The sequence below is a fragment of the Serinus canaria genome, chromosome 2 (assembly GCF_022539315.1).
Source record: "Serinus canaria isolate serCan28SL12 chromosome 2, serCan2020, whole genome shotgun sequence".
In the NCBI taxonomy this organism is placed as follows: Eukaryota; Metazoa; Chordata; class Aves; order Passeriformes; family Fringillidae; genus Serinus; species Serinus canaria.
Window position 1 is genome coordinate 112,389,369 of NC_066315.1, and position 19,402 is coordinate 112,408,770.

At 40.2% G+C, this 19,402-nt stretch overlaps 1 protein-coding gene across 2 annotated transcripts in view; it reads right to left on the reverse strand.

Annotated features, from left to right (window-relative positions):
- Positions 1-17,833, reverse strand: part of ATP6V1H (ATPase H+ transporting V1 subunit H) — a 46,917-nt gene extending 29,084 nt beyond the window's left edge. The window contains exons 1-5 of one of the 2 annotated variants that reach the window (XM_009085272.4): positions 17,681-17,833; positions 16,199-16,325; positions 7,810-7,912; positions 6,320-6,409; positions 1,264-1,377 (exon numbers count right to left, since the gene is read on the reverse strand). In XM_009085272.4, the coding sequence (XP_009083520.1) occupies positions 1,264-1,377; positions 6,320-6,409; positions 7,810-7,912; positions 16,199-16,302 (411 nt within the window). In that variant the 5' untranslated portion in view covers positions 16,303-16,325; positions 17,681-17,833. Of the gene's footprint in view, positions 1-1,263; positions 1,378-6,319; positions 6,410-7,809; positions 7,913-16,198; positions 16,326-16,572; positions 16,694-17,680 lie in introns of those variants that run through there. The other variant, XM_050971109.1, reaches the window with a different exon arrangement.
- Positions 17,834-19,402: the final 1,569 nt, after the last annotated feature.

A 19,402-nucleotide genomic window follows, 5' to 3' on the forward strand; every position in this document is an offset into this window, starting at 1 on the left:
CTAGTTTGAGTCTCTGATTTGACTCTACCAAATCATTCCAGCACAAACACATGCAGTGTAGAAAAATTCATAGTTGTGCAGTTTTCTCTTCCCCAAGCCATATAAGTTTCACTGTGGGAAACTGTGGTGTCCACTAGGAATTTACAGTAATACAAATGTATTTTTGGCCCACAAGAAAAAAAAAAAAAACCAAACTGCTGAGAAGAATATTAAGATTCCAGAAAAGCTATTCCATATACAGGAGCAGCAAACAGTAGTCAAAGCATAGCAGAAACAATACACTGCACATGGCTGTGGGTTTGGTTGGGATGGACTTAATTCTCTTCAAGCAGTCCATATGATGCAGTGGTTTAGACTGGTGTCTGAAACAGTGCTGGTAATGTATCAATGTTTTAGCTGCCACTGAGCAGCACTTGAATAACATCAAGCACTTCTCTGTTTCTCACTCTACACTTCCAGGGAGTCAGCTGATAAACTGAGCATATGACAAAACAAGGCTCATTGAGGTAAAGATATTTCCTTTGCACAAGATGAGAATTTGAATTCTAATATTTGTATTGTAAATCAAAGATGACTCCAAAGAAGGGGAGAGAGAATCATTAGCCTCCATCATCAGAAGGCTAATCAATTACTTTATTATACTATACCATGCACATTTCATCTAAACTGAATCTGCCAAGCACTCACTCTTGCTCACAACTGCACAAAACTGCACTCATCTCTGATTCTCTCATGACTGTGCCATGACAGTCCCCCCCACACACACTTCTTGGCCCTGATAGGCCAAGGGAACAAAACATCTTCACTTTGGGTAAACAATCTTTATATTGCATTCTACTTTAGCACAACACAGGCACAGCAAGCGAGATAAGAATTGTGTTTTCCTTCTTCTCTGCTTGTGTCACAGCTTCTCTCTGTTCAAAAGGCACGTGAATACCACATATTTGTACAGCATTGAACTGCAGTTGTCATAAAAGATTTTCAGGTATGTTTTACTGTACTTACTGTTCTAAAGCCCCTGCTTTTCTGAATTTTTAAAATCTGCCCTAATCTCCCAGAAATAAACCAATGCAAATTAACAATGTAACTTTGTTTTTTAAAATGTAGTTAGGTGAAACTTTTGCTAAGAATAACTCATCTAGACTGCAAGAAGAAAACTTTCCAGTCCAGGCAGAAGTTTAGTTTCAAATTCCAAAAAGAGAAGAAAAAGAAAACCAGCATTTTTCTCTACCATCTTCAGAGATAGGTTCATTTAAAACTTACCATATGCACAGTGAAGAGATCTTGTCGATTCAACATTGGCAGAAAATAGGACCATGCAGTGTTTTTACCACGTTTTGCATAATCAAAGAAGATGCAAACACGCTGATGATTTTCCTGTAAAAATTGAGAGAGAGGAAAAGATGACAGATTTGTAAAAGCATTTGACAGAGAGCAGCTATTTGCTCCCCGGTATGTTGGCACAGATTATCAGAGTGTATCCTGGCTTGTAAGAGCCCACGGAAATTTTTCAGTTAGACTGAAAAATTTCTTGTGGATACAGCTCATTTCAGCATTTTAACATTAAGATTAGAGATCTGGGGTGGAGGAAACAAACCTTGAAGCCTTAGTTGTATCCCAGTACTGCAACACCTGCTTGAGCAGACCACATTTCCATTCCTCTCAATGGGAAATGAGCTCCTCTCTCCTAGATCAGGCTGCAGCTGATCCAGCACTTATCTCAGGCAACCTGCATATCTTTAAGAGGACACTGCCACCGGAAGTCTGTTCTCGAGGGCTCCTACCCTGAGCCATAGAAACCAAAACTACCTGAGCCTGGGCACAGCCTCTTTAAGTATTTCCCCTAATAATCACGATGCAAAGCAGCTATTACAGTTCTATTTGCAGCAGGCCAGAGAACAGGCCATACAATCATGAAGGAAAAAGAAAAGCTCTGCTGTTTCCTAAGAGCCTAGAATATAGACAGACAGTCCCAAAAGAATCTCACATTTGAATTCTTGCTTTTCCTCAAGCATTTCCATATGCTTTCCAGTCAGGCTTCCTGGTGAATTGGAAGCTTTCCTTCTGAACAGATGTTTCCTCACTGAAGTCAAACTACTACCACCAAGTACACAACTCCATGAAGGAAGGCAATTGAGAAACTCACAAAAGGACAGTATCTCAGTCTCCACTGTGCAGACATTTTAATTTTCAAATTCCCCTAGCAAGAAAGGCTTTTCTCCATCAATTCTGCACCCTGTTATTAGCTCTAGGGATGAAGAACCAGCTAGGCAAGCCTCCTTGCTGGAAAATGATCCATTAAGCACAAGACGACCTGAATGTACCCATGATTCGAAGTGGCATCTTACTAAGCCTTAGAGCTGCAACCAACCCTTTCTTGAAAGTAACAGTCCTTACCTGAAAACACAAGTTTTCTTACTTTTACTCTTCCAATTCTCTTCCCCATCCCCCTGCTACAGGAGTGAGTCAGTGGCTGTGGCACTTAGCTGCCAGCTGGGGTTGAACCACAACAGTATTGCACCACACGGGCTGCAAATTGCTGCCCTGATCCCTGACTGAGGAAGCTCAGATGTCACCAGTTATCTGCCAGTTATAACCCTGACAGTGATCCATTTTCTACGTGGCATGCATAAAAAAGCACCCAGAAATGTTCTCAAAATTTGTTGAACAAACTATGAAATGAACAAAAATAAGATCACAGTGACACAGAGCCTTTGGTGGAGAGTTTTTGCTCTGTGAGGGCCTGCTTGATGAGAAATGGCAGTTCAATCAAATAAATCACTGTTAGCATCTGAATGTGCTAAACAGTCTAGCTAAGAAAGATCAAAACTTACCAGATCAATGAGTTCAGTTTACAACATAACTAAGGAAGAGACAGACAAGTCTGGAAGCAGAAACGTTGAAATAATTTCAATATGCTGTCAGTCAGAAGACTTGTCTGGTTCGCTGTTAGGTGCAGGATCAAGACAGAAGGGAAGCAGTGGAAAACTCCCCGCAGCCCTGAAATATGTAGTGTTGCACTTTCCTAGGAAGCTACACTGATGAAAAGAAAATTCTGAAGCTCTTGCATCAACAGTTGAATAATTTAGCAGCTGTCATTTCTGAAGAAGCATAACAAAGTTCAGGTGATGCTGCTACCTGCACCAACTAGTGTGTAGGTTCTTAAAGATTTCATAAGTAATAGACTGTGCAGTGTGACAAAGTCACTAATCCAAAGAAATTGCTTGAAAATTTATCAGATGAAGAGAGTAAGAAATGTTTCCTCAAGGATGGCAATATGCTAACACTTTCCACCTTCAGAAGTAAGCAGAATGGTGATAATCTTATCCAGTAAACACAACCCTAATTTCATGTTTGCCAGTGTTCAAAATGAATCTTTCTTACAAAGGTCATCAAATCAGTAAGTAGAACTGCTGGAACAAACCTAGACATCCAAGTAAGCTTTTGGTGAGCTCAAAACACAGTTGACATAGTTTTTACCACTTCACAAGCAAAGCACAGAAAGATAATAGAAGCACCACAGTCAGTCATTATCAGACAAAAGATGAATATTGCTACCTGCAATAGTTTTAAAAGTTCCAGCTGTCAAAAGCAGCTTCAAATATTATTTGTTCATCTCATGAAACTGCAGCAAAAATACTTTCTTGAGGCAAATTTTACTCAAAGTCAATGGCACCATGACAGGCCATGTCCTTGAACAATTTCTTGCTTAAAATGTTTGAATGTACTGAATTAAGTCAAGTCAGGCAAAGACTGGAAACTTCATATCCACCACAAGAAAAATGGGGCAAGACTATTTACATGAGCATGTACTGACAGGACAAGGGGCAATGCTTCAAACTGGGAGTAGGTTTAGGTATTAGGGAAAGATTGTGAGGCACTGGAACAGGCTGCACAGAGAAGCTGGGGAAGCTCCATCCCTGGAGGTCTCCAAGAACAGGTTGGATGGGGTTGTGAGCAACCAGGTCTAGCTGAAGGTGTCTGTACCCACAGCAAGGAGGCTGGAAGCAGATATCTTCAAGGTACCCTTCTAACCCAAACCATTCTATGATTCTGTGATACTGTAGGTTCTTGTGTCCAGGCAGTCTGCAGAGACCCTGCCCTAAACTCACAGTCACACCATTATTGGCCAATCTACTGCTTTCTGACAAGAATCTTACACCTTGAAAATGTGCCATGAGGCACCACTGGCTGTATGTTCCAACCCCTGAACAAAACAGAAGTCCTGTTTCAGCCTTGCAGAGTGGAGATGGCACAGGTTAGGAAACTCTGAGGTAATGCCATGTGGATGCCTCCACACAAGCCTTCTATGCCAGCAGCCCTGAATCCCTGAATAATGCAATCACACACACCATTGCAAAAGTCAGTACGGCCTTTCAGCTACTGAAACACAATTTCTAAAGTGAAAAAGGCATTCAATACCAAACAAAAGCAAATATGTAGTGTGCACCAATATCTCTATTCTGCTGTATCACTATAAAGCCTGAATAATTTAAAGCCATTACATTTAACATTAAGAATTCCATACATGTCACTTCTACATTAAGAATTCCATACATGTCACTTCTAGGACAAGGTAAGGCCCAAAATACAGCCATGTCATAAAGTCAAGAAAACACATACATCTAACCACTTATGACAGAAACAACAGAGCGAAAGAGAGGTTACTCAAAACTACTTTTGTGAGTACCTAGAACTATTTCATCTGTTCAAAAGTGGGCCAGTTAAAGCATTACCTGTGGGGTATTAATTCCACAGCAGAAGAGACATCATCAGCTATCATCTACTGTAGCTTCAGGATATGTGCTAATGCCAAAGCACATTAGCAAAATAAGACCTATGAACACTCAAAAGTTCTGAAAAAGGGGCAAGTGAAATGATGACTTCTCTGGCCACAGATGCACAGAAAGCAAGACCCATTCCTCACAAAAGTAGCCATAATAAGCAGAGTTCTCACACTGAGCCAAAGTTTGTCATCCAATGTGTAAACCAAAACAAGGTATTCCCAACCCAGCATCCTAATCAAAGAATGACATTGAGGATCATTTTGTCTTCTCTGCTTCTCGACATTTGTGTCACACTTGAAAAAACATAAAACTCAATGAGAAAAAGTGACCAAGCCACAGGTAAGTAAATTGCTGCCACCACCACTAGCTACTATCCTATTAGCACAGATGTCAGGGTACTCACTTAGGGCTCTATTGCGCAGAGAAGCACATGAAAGAACACCATGGTCCCTGTGTTATACAAACTGTGGAGAGGTTCACACTTTTCAACTTGCCTGTTGAAATGCTGAATACCCACAGCAGGAACTAGAACTCCATGGTTCACCTCCTGGGGCAATACTCTAAACTAATAGCACTAAACACATTTCACTGAAACCTGGGATCAAATATATCATAAAACAGGAGAGGAGAAACTATCAAATGCAGATAGTTTATGTGAATACTAAGAAAAAACCTCACATAATTCAAGCCATCTTGTTACATCACTCCAAACGCCTTCTCTTAGCCAACTTCAGAGCAAAGAAACGTAAAAGCAGGATTACCTGACTGAGTAAAGTCTCTTCTTGAGATTTTATCAGACTTTATCCCAATCAGCTCAGCAGTCTGAGACCAAGTTTAATAGCCTACTCTTATAAGGCACTGTTGTCCACAGCTACAAAGAGCTGTTACACTGAATTAGAATTTCATCATTTATAATTAAACCATGCAGAATTTCAGAACATGCTGTCCCAAACAACATAACTTATGTTGGAAACCTGAAGCTGCAGAAAATACACCTTCTTGCTGAGGGTGGCCAAATTAATACCTTCAAAGGAAAAATTTCAACAACTTCAAGTGAGAAGTCATATCCTCCCTATACCGCAGAAAGGGCTGAGGTCACAAATCACAGAATTTCAGAATTGTTTAGGTTGGGAAAGATCTTTAGGAACATCAAATTCAACCATTAATCTAACACTGACAAGTCTACCACAACATAAGCTGATATATCAAATGAAAAAAGTATTTAGAAAAAATTCTGAAAATTAAGATCACATAAAATGAAACCACTATGCAACACTAGCATTAAAAACTAAGTTTTGAGCTGAGAACCAACAGACAAGCACAAAAGTTTATTTCCAGAATTTGAACTTATTACAAGCTAAATTACCCTTATAACTTGAGGTCTAACATTTAATCTCTGAAGACAGGATCTGAAAATTTAGCAGAATATTCTTAACACAGTATGACAAACACCTGAAAATACATGAATTACACTAAGGAAACATTCAAGCATGCATTTAAAGACTTAAAAATAATACAGATTATTGACCTACTTGCAGCATATCATCAACCATAGTCAGAATGTACTGAACAGTCTGTTCCTTGGAGATATGAGTCATCAAGTTTATAAATGTTTTAGCACACTAGAAAAATAAGAGACATTAAAATTAATATTAGCAATTGTCTTTGTTCCTTTTGATAATATAAAACAGGATCTTATTAATTCACAGTTAAGTCTTACATAAGCATTGAGCATCCCAATATCTTATTCAATCGCAGTAAGAGATGAATACATTTGACATTATCTCACAAAGAAAATTCTCTGTCACATTGGTTGCTACCCCTTACAAATTGTTTTATGGCTTTCAAATTAAATAAGTACTTGCTAGTGAAAGTCATCAATATACTTCGTGGCAAGTCAGATTAGAAAAGCCTCCCTCCCACCCTTCTTTTAATGGTAATGAGAGCAAGTAAACTGACAGAACAGCAACTAAGAGTCCAAAAAAGGTTCAGCAATATGAATGGGGGGAGGAAGACAGGTAACTCCTCTATTCACTTACTATATACCTTGTAGAAAAATCTTTGTTCATCTTTGAAGAATGTTACAATTTCAGCAACAGGCTGAAATAGTTACATTACTTTTTACACTTCCTCCTCCCCCTTCACCAAATTCAGCTAAAACAGAAAGAAAATTGAATGTTGAACTGCTACATTGTAATTATGTAGTGACATATAAAGTACACCACGTATGTTTTTATTATTATGCAAACTATGATCCATTAGTTAACAGTAACACACCACAATTTGGAGAGAAGAGAAATACAAAACAAAAACAAACAGCCTAAAACTAAAGTAGAAAAAATGGCCATAAATGTTTGTGTTTTGAAAGCATCTACTCTTCACTTTCCTCTCTGCCTCTACCAATCCTCTTGATGTCTGACATTCTGTGCTAGAACCTCAGGCTGAGATTCTACTGATTCAAATATTATTAAAGTGTCTTTGGGCATCCTGCCTGGTCTCCATAAGGGCAAAGGGCCAATTCAGTCCTGAATCAGCTCTGCGCAATGTAAAGGTCTCATATCTTACCATGCCTAAAATGACATGAGACACCCATGTCTAACTGAATCCATCTCAGCAGCCAATGGACTTCATGCTGTAACTAAATTATAATTGCTAAGCTAACTAATCAGCAATCTTACTGGTAGCAGCTGTCATCAATAAACTATAAAGAAAAAATCTCAAAAAAAAAGAAGTGACTCAAGTACAAGTGTTCATGATTAAGTAAACTGGGATGAGGGAAGACTTGAGATAGTTTGTCCCACAACAGAGTCAAAGGTAGATGATATTTAACAATTATTTGGTTTTAAAAACAATGAAATAACATCCAACCCATATCTAAGGAAAAATAAAAGAATCACGATAGCAAGCTTTATACTTATTCCAGAACGTCTTAACTGTATGTATACAGTTAATAACAATAAAACAAGAGTAGATGTGAATATTTCCTTCCTCCCCAAAAGAGACTTCATTAAGAGAAAGTTACTTGATTGCCTTCTGTTTGCAACAACTCCTGTTTTTCTTCTGGATTTCTTTTCTGTTCAAATCGCTGAATAAACTCACAGTCTTCACCTGAAATCATCTGACCTCTGAAAAACAAAACATTAAACTGTAAGTAACATGAACAGTAAGTTGGAAATAACTGTACTGGGTTCACATGGCAAGGTTGTGTTAGGAGGGGACTGCTTGGGTGGCTCCTAAGAGAAGACACTTCTCCTATGAGAAGTGTCAGAGCCAGTTCCAGCCAGTTCCAGGACAGACCCACCACTGACCAAACCAGAGCCACTCAATAAAGACAGTAGCACCTCTATGATAACATATTTAAGGAGTAAAAACTGCTGTGCAAGAGCAGCCATGAGACAGAACTCAGAACATTTAAAAAAACAACTCTGCTGACTGCCAGAGTAGTGCACAAAGAGAGAAAGGAGGTGATCCACGTGCCAGAGCACAGATTCCCCTGCAGCCTGTGGTGAAGACCATGGTGAGGCAGCTGTGCCCCTGCAGCCCATGGAGGTCCTAGGTGGAGCAGAGATCCACCTGCAGTCCATGGAGGACACCCATGCCAGAGCAGGCAGATGTGTCTCACAGGAAACTGCAGTCCATGCAGGTTTTCTTGCAGGACCTGTGACCCCAAGGGCCTGGAGCAATACATCCCTGGAAGAATGGAATCTGCAGAAGGATCCATGCTGGATGAGTTTGTGAATGACCATAACCCATGAGTAGGACACCTCAGGATGGAGGAGGGGAAGAGTATAAGAGGGAAGGAGCAGAGTGAGTATTATAAATGGCCACAGCCTACATACCCCACTCCCCTACACCACTCAAAGCAAGGAGGCAGAGAAGCTGAAGCCAAGTTGAGCCTGAGAAGAAGGCAGGGGGTAGGAGGTGGTTCTTGGATTTTTTCCTATTTTTCATTTACCTACTCCATTTAATCAGCAATAAATGAATTTAATTTCACCAAGCAGAGCCTGTTTTGCCCACAATAGTAAGTGTACAGCAATCTCCCTGTCCTCACACCTCAACCCCAGTGCTTTTTGTCATTTTTTTCCCCCTGTTCTTTTGATGGAGCATGTGTGTCCTGTCCTGATGGACACCTAGTGACCTAGTGTCAATGTCAACCCACCACACAAACCTTGTTTCCTTCATCTTGAGCTATCACAGAATCATGAAATGGTTTGGTTTGGAAGCAACCTTGAAGAGCCCAGTCCAACCTGGCCTTGAACACTTCCAAGGATAAAGCAGCCACAACTCTCTGGGCAACCTGTTCCACTGCCTCACCAACCTTACAGTTAAGAATTTCTTCTTTACATTTAATCTAAACCTTCCCTGTTTCAGTTTAAAACCATTGCCCATTGTTCTGTCACTATATGCCTGTACAAAATACTGGAAGGTCTCCCCAAAGCCTTCTCTTCTCCAGGCCAAACCACTCCAACTCTCTCAGCCTGTTTTTGCAGGAGATGCGCTCCAGCCTCTGACCATCTTGGTGGTCCTGCTCCAACAGGTCCATGTCTTTGTTGTGCTGAGGACCCTAGAGCTGGATGCAGCATTTCAGGCAGGGTCTTGACAGGGCAGAGTAGAGGAGATACAGTATCAACCATATCACTTTACCAATGCTATAGCCCACAAAAAATGTAGTGGGCTCCTTCCTGCAAAGGGTCTCATGTAAAAAAAATTTAAAACTTATGGTGGAATAATCTCTCAAAGTCTTCCCTGTGCATCACCTCTGAACAGCATTCTCTAAATAATTTTTAAACTTCCAGGGGCTGAATGCAATGTCAGTGATAAGAACTGAATTACACACAGTTAGCATGTTATGCCAAAATGATAATACATAACATGAGTAACAGTCTAATCCAACCAAGAAATAAGTGCTGAAAAATTGTCACTTTAGTTTTGCTATAAGCACTGAAGAAAACTGTAAGGAGAACAGAGATCATGGTTACTAACTTATTTTTAGCTTTCACTATTCACACCTTAAGTTTAAAAACTGATATGCATGCAAGTTCATCCAAACACATAGCAAGCGGGCTTGATACAGTGAACTGTTGTGAACACCTATAAGATAATAAATGTCTACTTAATCTTCTCTTTGACTTAATATTCAAGTTGTTACTGCCATCATCAGTGTTATTTCAGAAAGCTGTAGACTCAGCTCAATAGTCAGACAGACTTGAAGAACACTACTGGGGTTTTTATAATACAAAACTTCACATCACAAGAAATTAAAAAACTTGTCAAAATAGCAGTCAGGTACACTTCAGGCAAAAAAAGTAATTTTAAATCAAGTAGTCCTATAAATATCCAAGATTTCAATAGGTGACTACCTTTACTAGGTAATACCAAGAGGGCTTCAGGAAAGAAAAAAATAATGCACAGTCACAGGGGATGAAAGCATTAGACACTCCTGCTTCAGCTATTTCCAAGATTCATCTCCTCTTAATATTTCCACTGAATTAAATGCCTCTTCCATTTGCAAAGCTATGTAGCATGAACTCTTCATCCATCCTTTCCATATTCAAGGTCAGTTTTCAGATGTTCCATGACTAGAGTTGCAGGAAGTGTTCACTTTTTTATTACCCAACTGGCTCACCTGGGTTCCTGAAATAGAAAAGTAAGACCTACAATGTGTTCTTTTCTTTCCTCTTACTTAAATTATTATGTCTTGAATATGGCCTCACAGAGCCATCTTTTATCAATTTACTATTTGAGCAAAGAACATAAGTAGTCCAGTGCCATGTGTGCTACTCCTATATTCCAGCTGCTTTGTTACAGATATCCTCATATGCACTGAGGAATGACAATCAAGATTTACTAGAAGGAAGATTCCTAAAGCCAGTGGTAGGGCAGTCCTTGCCCAACTTCTGCAAAACCTTAAATAATTATAGATGAATCATATGTGATTGGCCAATGATGACCATGCTGCTACCATGCCTTTTAGACTGACCTATGTTCTTTCTTTCCTTTCAAGGGTGGATTTAAATAGTTATGGAAAGAGGTGGACAATCAGCCACAAATACTGAATTGAAAGGCTCATAACTAGAAGCTTCTTTTGTTTCAAATAATGCTGACCAAGCCAGGAAGTCACGGATCATACTGATACAAAAGTAACCAGATAAGTTGCTTGTTTACAAGAATATTGCCTTTTACAAAACACTTCAAAGTTGACCTAAGACAAACCCTTAATTTTCAGCTTTAATGTTGAAGAAAGCCTCAGCCCATGAAGAGAGATACTTCTTTACAGTCAAGCTATTAGAAGAGGTCTGCTAACTGCAAAAAAAGCTTTCAAGCTTTTGCTTTTATCCTACATTAGGCCACAGGAAAAAAAAAGAAAAAAAGATGTGGGGATTGATATTTCTGTGAGGAAAAAGAAGACATTAAAGTTTATTCTTTATTGCTTTGTTAGCACCATTCAAAAATACATCTTCCAAGCTGTACAAAACATTACAAGGGATCTGACAGCTTTTTAAACAAGCTGTTAATATTTTATCAACAAACTCATACATCTGATTAATAGTTTTAGTAATTTCAAATGCATCTCTTCCCATTCATCTTATTTTAAAACTGAAATGACTGATTATACAGTAAACCTTAAAAAGTGTTTGGGGGGAGGGGGGTGTTTAAGAAAAACCAACCAAAAATCATGAGAAAGTGCAGAACAGCCTCAGACAGCTGATACTGAGTCCCATGATGCTATTACACATTTTCCTCAACCCCCTCTTCAAAGCAACAGAAATTTCACAGCGCCTTTTAGCAAACAAGCAACCAAAGCCTCCCTTCACCCCTCTTCCTAGCAGCGATTTAACTTGTTATTTTCCAGGATGTGTCAACAGTCTTTTGCTAAGACAGAAGTCACTTTGAGCTTCAGCTGTGTCCTGATTTCAGCTGGGATAGTTAATATTCTTCCCAGTAGCTGATACAGTTCTGTGTTGCAGATCTAGTATGAATCCTTTATTATTTTTTCTTTTTTTTCTTTTCTTTTTCTGTTCTATTAAAGTCTCTATCTCAACATGTCAATTCCCCCCCTTTTTTTATTTCCTCCTGTGTGAGTATATCAGGTTTAGGACAGGAGCCCTGTAAGCACCTTTCAAAGCTCTGTTCCTGGGATACCAAAAGCTGCCTTTGAGAGCATTTGCTAGAGGAGACAAGACTGAAACTCAAGGATTCAGAAAGCATGAATTTGCAAGACCACCATTTTTAAATCCACCTGATGGCTCAATATGACTCAGAATCTTGTGATTCTTTGTTTCATTTGTGCATTTCCTCCATCAACTCTTCTTCCTTTTTTTTTTTTTTTCTTTGGATGATTTAGCAAAAGACACTCTGAAGGTTAGGGTATTTTTGTTTGGTTTTACTTTGTTTTGGGGTTTTTATATTAAAAAAATTACTATATATGCAGCAAATATGAAGCTCATATGAAGCCATCATATCAAGGCATAATTTCTTTTATCCAAGTATCTACAGTTCTTTGCATGTACCTAGAGACACTAAATTTATCCAATTGCTCAACAGTTTTAGCACAACAAAATTAAAAAAGTAAGACAGAATGTACTCTACAAGACTCAACCAGATTTGGGGGGGGGGGGGGGGGGGGGGGGACCCAGAAAACAAAGCAGAAGAAAATCCCCCACATTCTACAAATTAGGAAACTTCTATATTTCCTCTAAGACAAGACTGACTTTTAAAGTCTGAGATATCTAACTTGCTTTAGAAGGTTCTTCCACCCCCAGGAAAATAGAACAGATATTTTAGCATCAGAATTCACAAACATGCATGTGAAGTATTTGAAAACACACAGGAAACCATGTAAAAATTAGCCATCAAGTATCTCATCTGCTTAAATATAAAGTACTGTCAAATGCAGTGTATCTAGAAAACCTACAGTGCAGTAAGGTGCAAGCTAAAGTCTGAAACAAGTGCAATTTTCCACAGAACTCATTTACCACCCTAAGAAAGCAAACCCAAACCTGCTTCAAGCAAGCCAACACACCCTCCCCCTGGGATTCTGACACTCTGAAGCAAATGCTGAAAGCAACCACACAGAGCAAAACAGCAAATGCCCACACCTCTGAACTGCAACCAGCCTCAAGATCCAAAGGCAGCAAAGTCCATACAGAACGAATGGCTTCCACAGACAGACCTACACATCACCTTCCACTGTTACAAGCTTTGTTACTTTCTTCTCCCACAGACCCCAGCTGGAATCCAACATAAAGAAAGGATACATTTTAGCACCAGAAAATAAATTATCTTTTTCCACAGCCTAATTTTGTAAGGAGCAGTGGACACACAAGCAAGCTGGCAATACAGACAATTATCATAGCTAACAGTATACAGAAAAAACATCAAAAGTCAGCAGTTGTGTGTTAGTGTAGTTTGATATTCAGTTTACAGTTACAACCTTCAGAGATGAATAAACACTGTGTCAGTTAATCTTTAGCTTGAACTGACTCTACAAGAAAAGTCAAGCTACTAAAGTCTGACCAGCTACAAATAAGCCATTTTACTTTTGCACTGAAGAACAGAGAGAGGAAAAAAAGAACTTCAGAATGCCCTTCAGTGTGACCCTGAGCCCAATGCTGTTGCAAGTGATGCAATCTTCAAAGCACCTTTATACACATACAACAGCCACAGGCAGAGGAAAAAAAACACCTCATCAGAATTTCTTGTGAAATTCTTTGACTTCAACTATCTAAGTACTATCTACACTTATGTAGTTTCTTCAACTACATGTAAAAACTACATTTATGTAGTTTCTTCAACTTCAAGTTATGTAGTTTCTTCAACTACATAACTACTGCCTCTAGTTTAAGAAGCATAAATCATGTTTAAGAAGCAAAAATCATGTCATACCTGAGCTGATATGTTAATTTAGGGAAAACAAAAATATTTCCTTTAATTTAAAAACATCTGATGAGTTGAAGTAATTCCTTCATTTATATTTATATGCAAATTTACCACAGTAAGTACACAATCAGAACAAGGAGCTCAAAAGAGAACTGTCAGTTCTCAAGCACCCTATTTTCCTTCTTCACAAACCAGACCAAAACAAACCACTCTGACCTGCCTCTAACAGGTGCATCAAAGAAAGTACTTTCCACTCATTTAATAATGTGCTTCATTCCAGAAATGAATCAATATAACTGCACTGACTGACTTTCCAAGAAATCCCTTAAAGCTCAGCCTCAAAGATACCATCACATCCAAACCTGTCCATCGTAAAAAAGTACAGGTCCAAATCAAGGTATGAGTTTATTTCCCTTGGAAGCACCAAAAGTTCTGTTTATGTTTTTCAATAACTCATTATAAGGAAATTTCTTAGCCAAAGAAGTTATCTTTAAGAAGCTCCACAATCCCTCTGGCACCATTTAAGTCAATCCTTGAAGCCAACTTAGCCAGATAGCCAGGCTTTGTGTCTCAGTAAATACAAGACTCAAAAAATTACATTTATTTCAGAGCAATAATAAAGAGGACACACTGTTATTGGCACACAAAGGACACCAAGCATCAAAAAGTCTCACTCTTCCTCTCATAGGATCACAAACAATAGCCAGATGCACTACAAGAGCCACCAAAACTTAGCTAATTCCAAGAGAGGAAATAACTAGTTTATTCTTCCTTCATAGATTCCAGAACAAAATCAAATAAAATTCTACAGATAAAATCCAAAAAAGAACCCTGCCCTGGGGTCTAAAGTTATATTAAAATTTGCTGCCAGATTTACAAACTAAACTCCCCATTTCACACACTGCACCAGAGAAAGAGAATTCCAAAAATGAATGAAAATTATTAGCAGCAGACCACATAGTCAAACAAATAATACTACACAATTCAACTCCTTGTCAAATAGAACCATCTCCAATACAAAAGTAACAGATTTTTCTCACCAGCCCAACAAAAACTCGAGAGAAGCAGTGAAAGAATCTCATATTCATTTCCATGAACAGTGAACAACTGTACTCCCACTTTCACCCCAAGTAACTGCAAACCAGCTGTTCACTGCCACTAGGACAGCACAGGAACAGCTCTCCAGGTATCCTTGGGACACACTTCCTATCAGACAGATAAAAGGGCACACAGTAACAGCAAAAGCCCCTTAGATTGTTTGAAAAGTGCTTGGGAGCCACCACTGTCAGGTTACCACACCAGCCTTTCTCTTTTGCCTGCAAAGCCACTGAGTACCACACTCAATCAGGAACTGAAGAAGAATAGCCATCTTAAGAATAGCCTAGCAAAAAAAAAAAAAAAAAACAACGTTTTCTCAGAAGATCACTAAGAAAAGAATAATACAATTCAATGAATGGAATAAGCAAGTCTGAAATACACAGGACACGGCAAAGCACGTAGTCATTAGTAAGATTTCACTGGGTTAGCATTTCTCAGCTTACATGGGCACAGTTTTGCAAGATTATTTATTATATGACATATTTATGTGTACAACAGCAATCTGAAAAAAAAAATCCCTATTTTTTAAAGTGGTATAATGTTGATAATCAGAAAGCATCATCAGTATTGTTTGTAGCTCTAGAACCATGAAAATTTCTTCCACTTTAGTTACAAACCAATTAATTTTAAAGTAACTTGCTATTATAAACAGTAATTTACACTTTGTCAGTATTTCTCATATCCACCTGTCACAAGGAACAGGCTGCAAGAATGTTTCATTTCACTTCAGAGTACAGAGGACTAGTGAAAGTCTGTTTCTTCTCCCCATTTCCTACCTCACCCATAAGTTTTGTCCTCAGCTTGTCTCTACGTCCTCTCAGGACAATACCCCTCTTGCTTCTCCTAGTGCCATCACATCCATGCAAAAGGAAACTCTGAGTTTGTCTGGAACAGCAGCACAGCTCTCCCAGACTGAAGTATTTGTTTCAGCCTACTCCCCAATTTACTTGCTTAAGCTGTCCTACAGAATTAATGTTCCTTTAGTTAAGGTACAGCTTATTTTCCTGGATTACCACTCTAATTTTGCTAGTACAATTTGCATTCCCACAAAAAGCACTTCAGCAATAGACACACCATACTTACACTTAAGACAATTATTACTGTAAACTCTTCTTAATTCAGCAGTCATCCAATAAGGCTGAAATTGAGACGGGTGTTTGAATTATCAGGAAAAAAAACCAGTTTTACCACAAATTTGTGCAAACCTATACTATTTGATACTACAGCATTCAGCTGATACAAGTAGAGTTCCCCTTCTGGTAATAAGTCATAAGAAAATTTTCCACAGCCACTTCCATTTCATGTAGACTTTTTCCAATTCCTTCCATGCAGACATAACATTATTCACTGCAACATAATGCTCCACTGTAGCCTAAAATCTCAAAAAGTTTAACACTTAAAAGGGGAAAAGAATGTGGAAATGTTTTACTTACTGGAGATATGACTGCCAGTTTACTTTGTTTGCCCGAACTTCAGCAGCTTTGGCAGCAATGATGTTTGTTGGGACAGCAGCATCTACAGCACCTCGGATATCCATCTTGACTGATAATTAAAATGTACCTAGAAATGCAAATCAAATTTGAGACCTCTTATTAAACAGCAGAGTATTTGTCCAATATTTTAAAGAAATGAAAAGAAAAATATGTTTCCAGGTGTCCCATTCCTTAACACTGTACTAGTTTGTTTCTGAAAAAAATCCAAGTTTTATAAAGTATTTAAAATGTGGCTTATTGGAAACAAACAAAAATAAGCTATACCTACACACTCAACTGTAGCCAATAATAAGCCAAAAATAAAAGACACAAACCATTACTAAAAAACTCCCAGACTTGTGAATCCTTGAACAATGCAATTAAGTTACTTGAATTAAGGTGGCTCTTCTGCATCATCCAAGTAGCCCTACAGATAAGAGAATCTGTCTTCTCTCCTAATCTTCTTTCTGTGTTTAAAACTCAGTGCACATCCTCCCCACCCCCATGCATTGGGACTGATTTACTTCAGATATTTGTCTAAGAGCATTTAGACATTAGAAACATGCAAACTACAACTTCAGGGAAGAAAAAAAAAACACAAGTATATAAATTAAAACTATGCTACACAGACTTAACAAAAAAATCAAGATCATTAGTGTACAGAAAGCAAACTGAAAAATAAATACGAACAGAAGCTCTTTATCAGAATACAACTCATTACCACAGATAGTGACCTTCACCACTTCTTCCCCCTGCCTTGATGATTTAAATCTCCACCTGACTGTGATGCCAAAACAAGAACTGTGTTGGCAAAGACTCCAGATCCAGCTAGAGCTGGAATTCCTTACAGCCTGAACTGTACCCAGCCTCTCCACACAGCCTGTTTCTGGACTGTGCTGGCTCCCTTCAGAGACCAAGCAAGAGCAAACTGGCACATTGCCTATCCCTCGCAAGCACACCCTGCCTTTATGACTGAATGAAAACACAGTTCTAACAAAAGAAACCAAAAAAATTAGGAACTATCCTGGGCAAACAGAGAAGGACAAATGCCCTCCCTTTGAAATCACTTCTCCGAGCAGACACGCACACAGGCGGCATCACTCTGTCCTTCAAGGACCACGGAAGGTTTCCAGGCTCTCTGACCCACCCAGAGCCACTCAAACACTGCCCGAGGGCAGAGTGGGTACCAGCGGTCCCAGGAGCTGCAGTTAAGCCGCAGAAGCAGAGAGGCGCCTGGAACAGAGCAGGCACGGTCCTGCTGCTCCCTGCACAGCTCACCGGCACGGCCGGCTCCCGAGGGGCCCGGCAGAGCCCAGAGCCTGGCGGCAGCCGCGGAGCCCTCCGCACCCCCCGGGCCCGCCAGAGCCCCCGCCACAGGCCATGAGGCGGCACGGCCCGACCCCAGCACCCACCGCTCCAGGGCCCATGGCAGCTTCCACTCACCGCAGGGGCGTGCCAGCGGAGGGGACCGTGCAGGGCCGGAGGGAAGGAAGCAGGGAGGGAATGAAGGGAGGAAGAAGAGGAGCAGAGGCCGCGGGCGGCCTTGGGCAGCCCGGGCAGAGCGCGCACCCGCCGGCCCCGGTGCCGCCGCCGTCATGTGACGCCGCTCACGTGAGCGCGACGGCGGCCTGCGAGGGCCAGGCCACCCCGCCCGCCGCTGCGCGCAGTCAGTGCTGCGACTGTATACACGTATTTAGAGCACATAAATATACACATGTAGGTTTGTATATACCTACACATGCCATGGAGCCATAGGATGGGCTGGGTTGGTGTGGGAACCCAGGAAGTTCCCTTAGCTGCCCTGGAGGGCTCGAGACCCTGCCCAGGGGGCTCAGAGCCCAAGACTCCTGTGCCTTTGATTTAGCCCTCGGAAAACAACAATTACCAACCTTGCATGAAGGATTACAAGCCACGACAGTTTAAGTAGAATGATAGTGAATTTATCACGGGGTGAAAAATAGATTTTGGGGTTTTTAGAATGGGGGTTCGGGGGGGGCAAGATGGAGGAATCGGGGCGTGTCCAGCCTTTCTCCTTCTTCTTCTTCTTCTTGGCCTCCATCTTCTGCTGCGATGTTGGCACTTTTAGATTGGTTTAGAGTAGAAGCTCACTGTCTAACATGGGTGAGAGATATTGGAAAGTAATTGTAAACATTGTATATGTAGTTTTTAGTATAAAGGCATAACACCACCCTAGGGGCAGGCAGAGTGCCTCGGACTGTCTGCTGAGTGGATCTCAGCTGGACAGGAGAACATATTTTATAGGTAAAGAACAATAAACAACCTTGAGACCGAGAAATGAAGAGCTCTGACTCCTTCTTCAAACGCCGGGCTGGGAAAAGAGACTTTTTAACATTTCTCGAGGTCCCTCTGACCAGCTAGAGATGCTGAGACAGGTTGGAAGGGAGCTTGGAGATCATCTGATTCCAACGCCCCTGCCATGGATGCAGCCAGGACAGGGTTGGCTTTCTGGGCTGTGAGGGCACATTGCTGGGTCATGTTAAACTTCGTGATAACCAACACCCGCAAGTCCTTCTCCTCAGAGCTGCTCTCAATCCTTTCTCTGCCCAGCCTGTTCTTGTGCTTGGCATTGCCCTCACCCACATGCAATCCCTGTGTATACATCTATGGTGTTATACAGGGGATCTAATCCCTGACTGGGAAGACAGGATGAAGCAAGTGCCCACAGGTGCCACCTGTTCTGTTTGCAGAAATGGCTCAGCTTTTTCAGAGTGTGAAAAATGCCAATCACTGGTTTTTAGAATTTTAAAGATTCATAGTAATAAAATGGTTATAAAAATAGTAATATAATTAGAGTATTAAAAATTTGAACAATTGGGATTCGGACAATACAAGATAATAAAAACAAAGAGTTACAGACATCTGGGTACCTTTTTCTGGGCAAAATAAGCCCGAAAAAGGACACACGTTAACAGAGGATTAACCCTTAAAAACAATAGCCCACTGCATATTCATACATCCATACATTATGCATAAATTCTATTCAAACAGAGGATTCAGTGTCAACAACTTCCTCTTAATCTTGATGGCATCTTCAGGGATGGGTGAGGCAGGGAGGAGTTAGCTTCTTCTGATAAGGGAGTAATAAATTCTTTTTCTCTAAAAGATTTAAGTGTCTCGTGGCTGCTATCTCGGTGCGAGTACCTC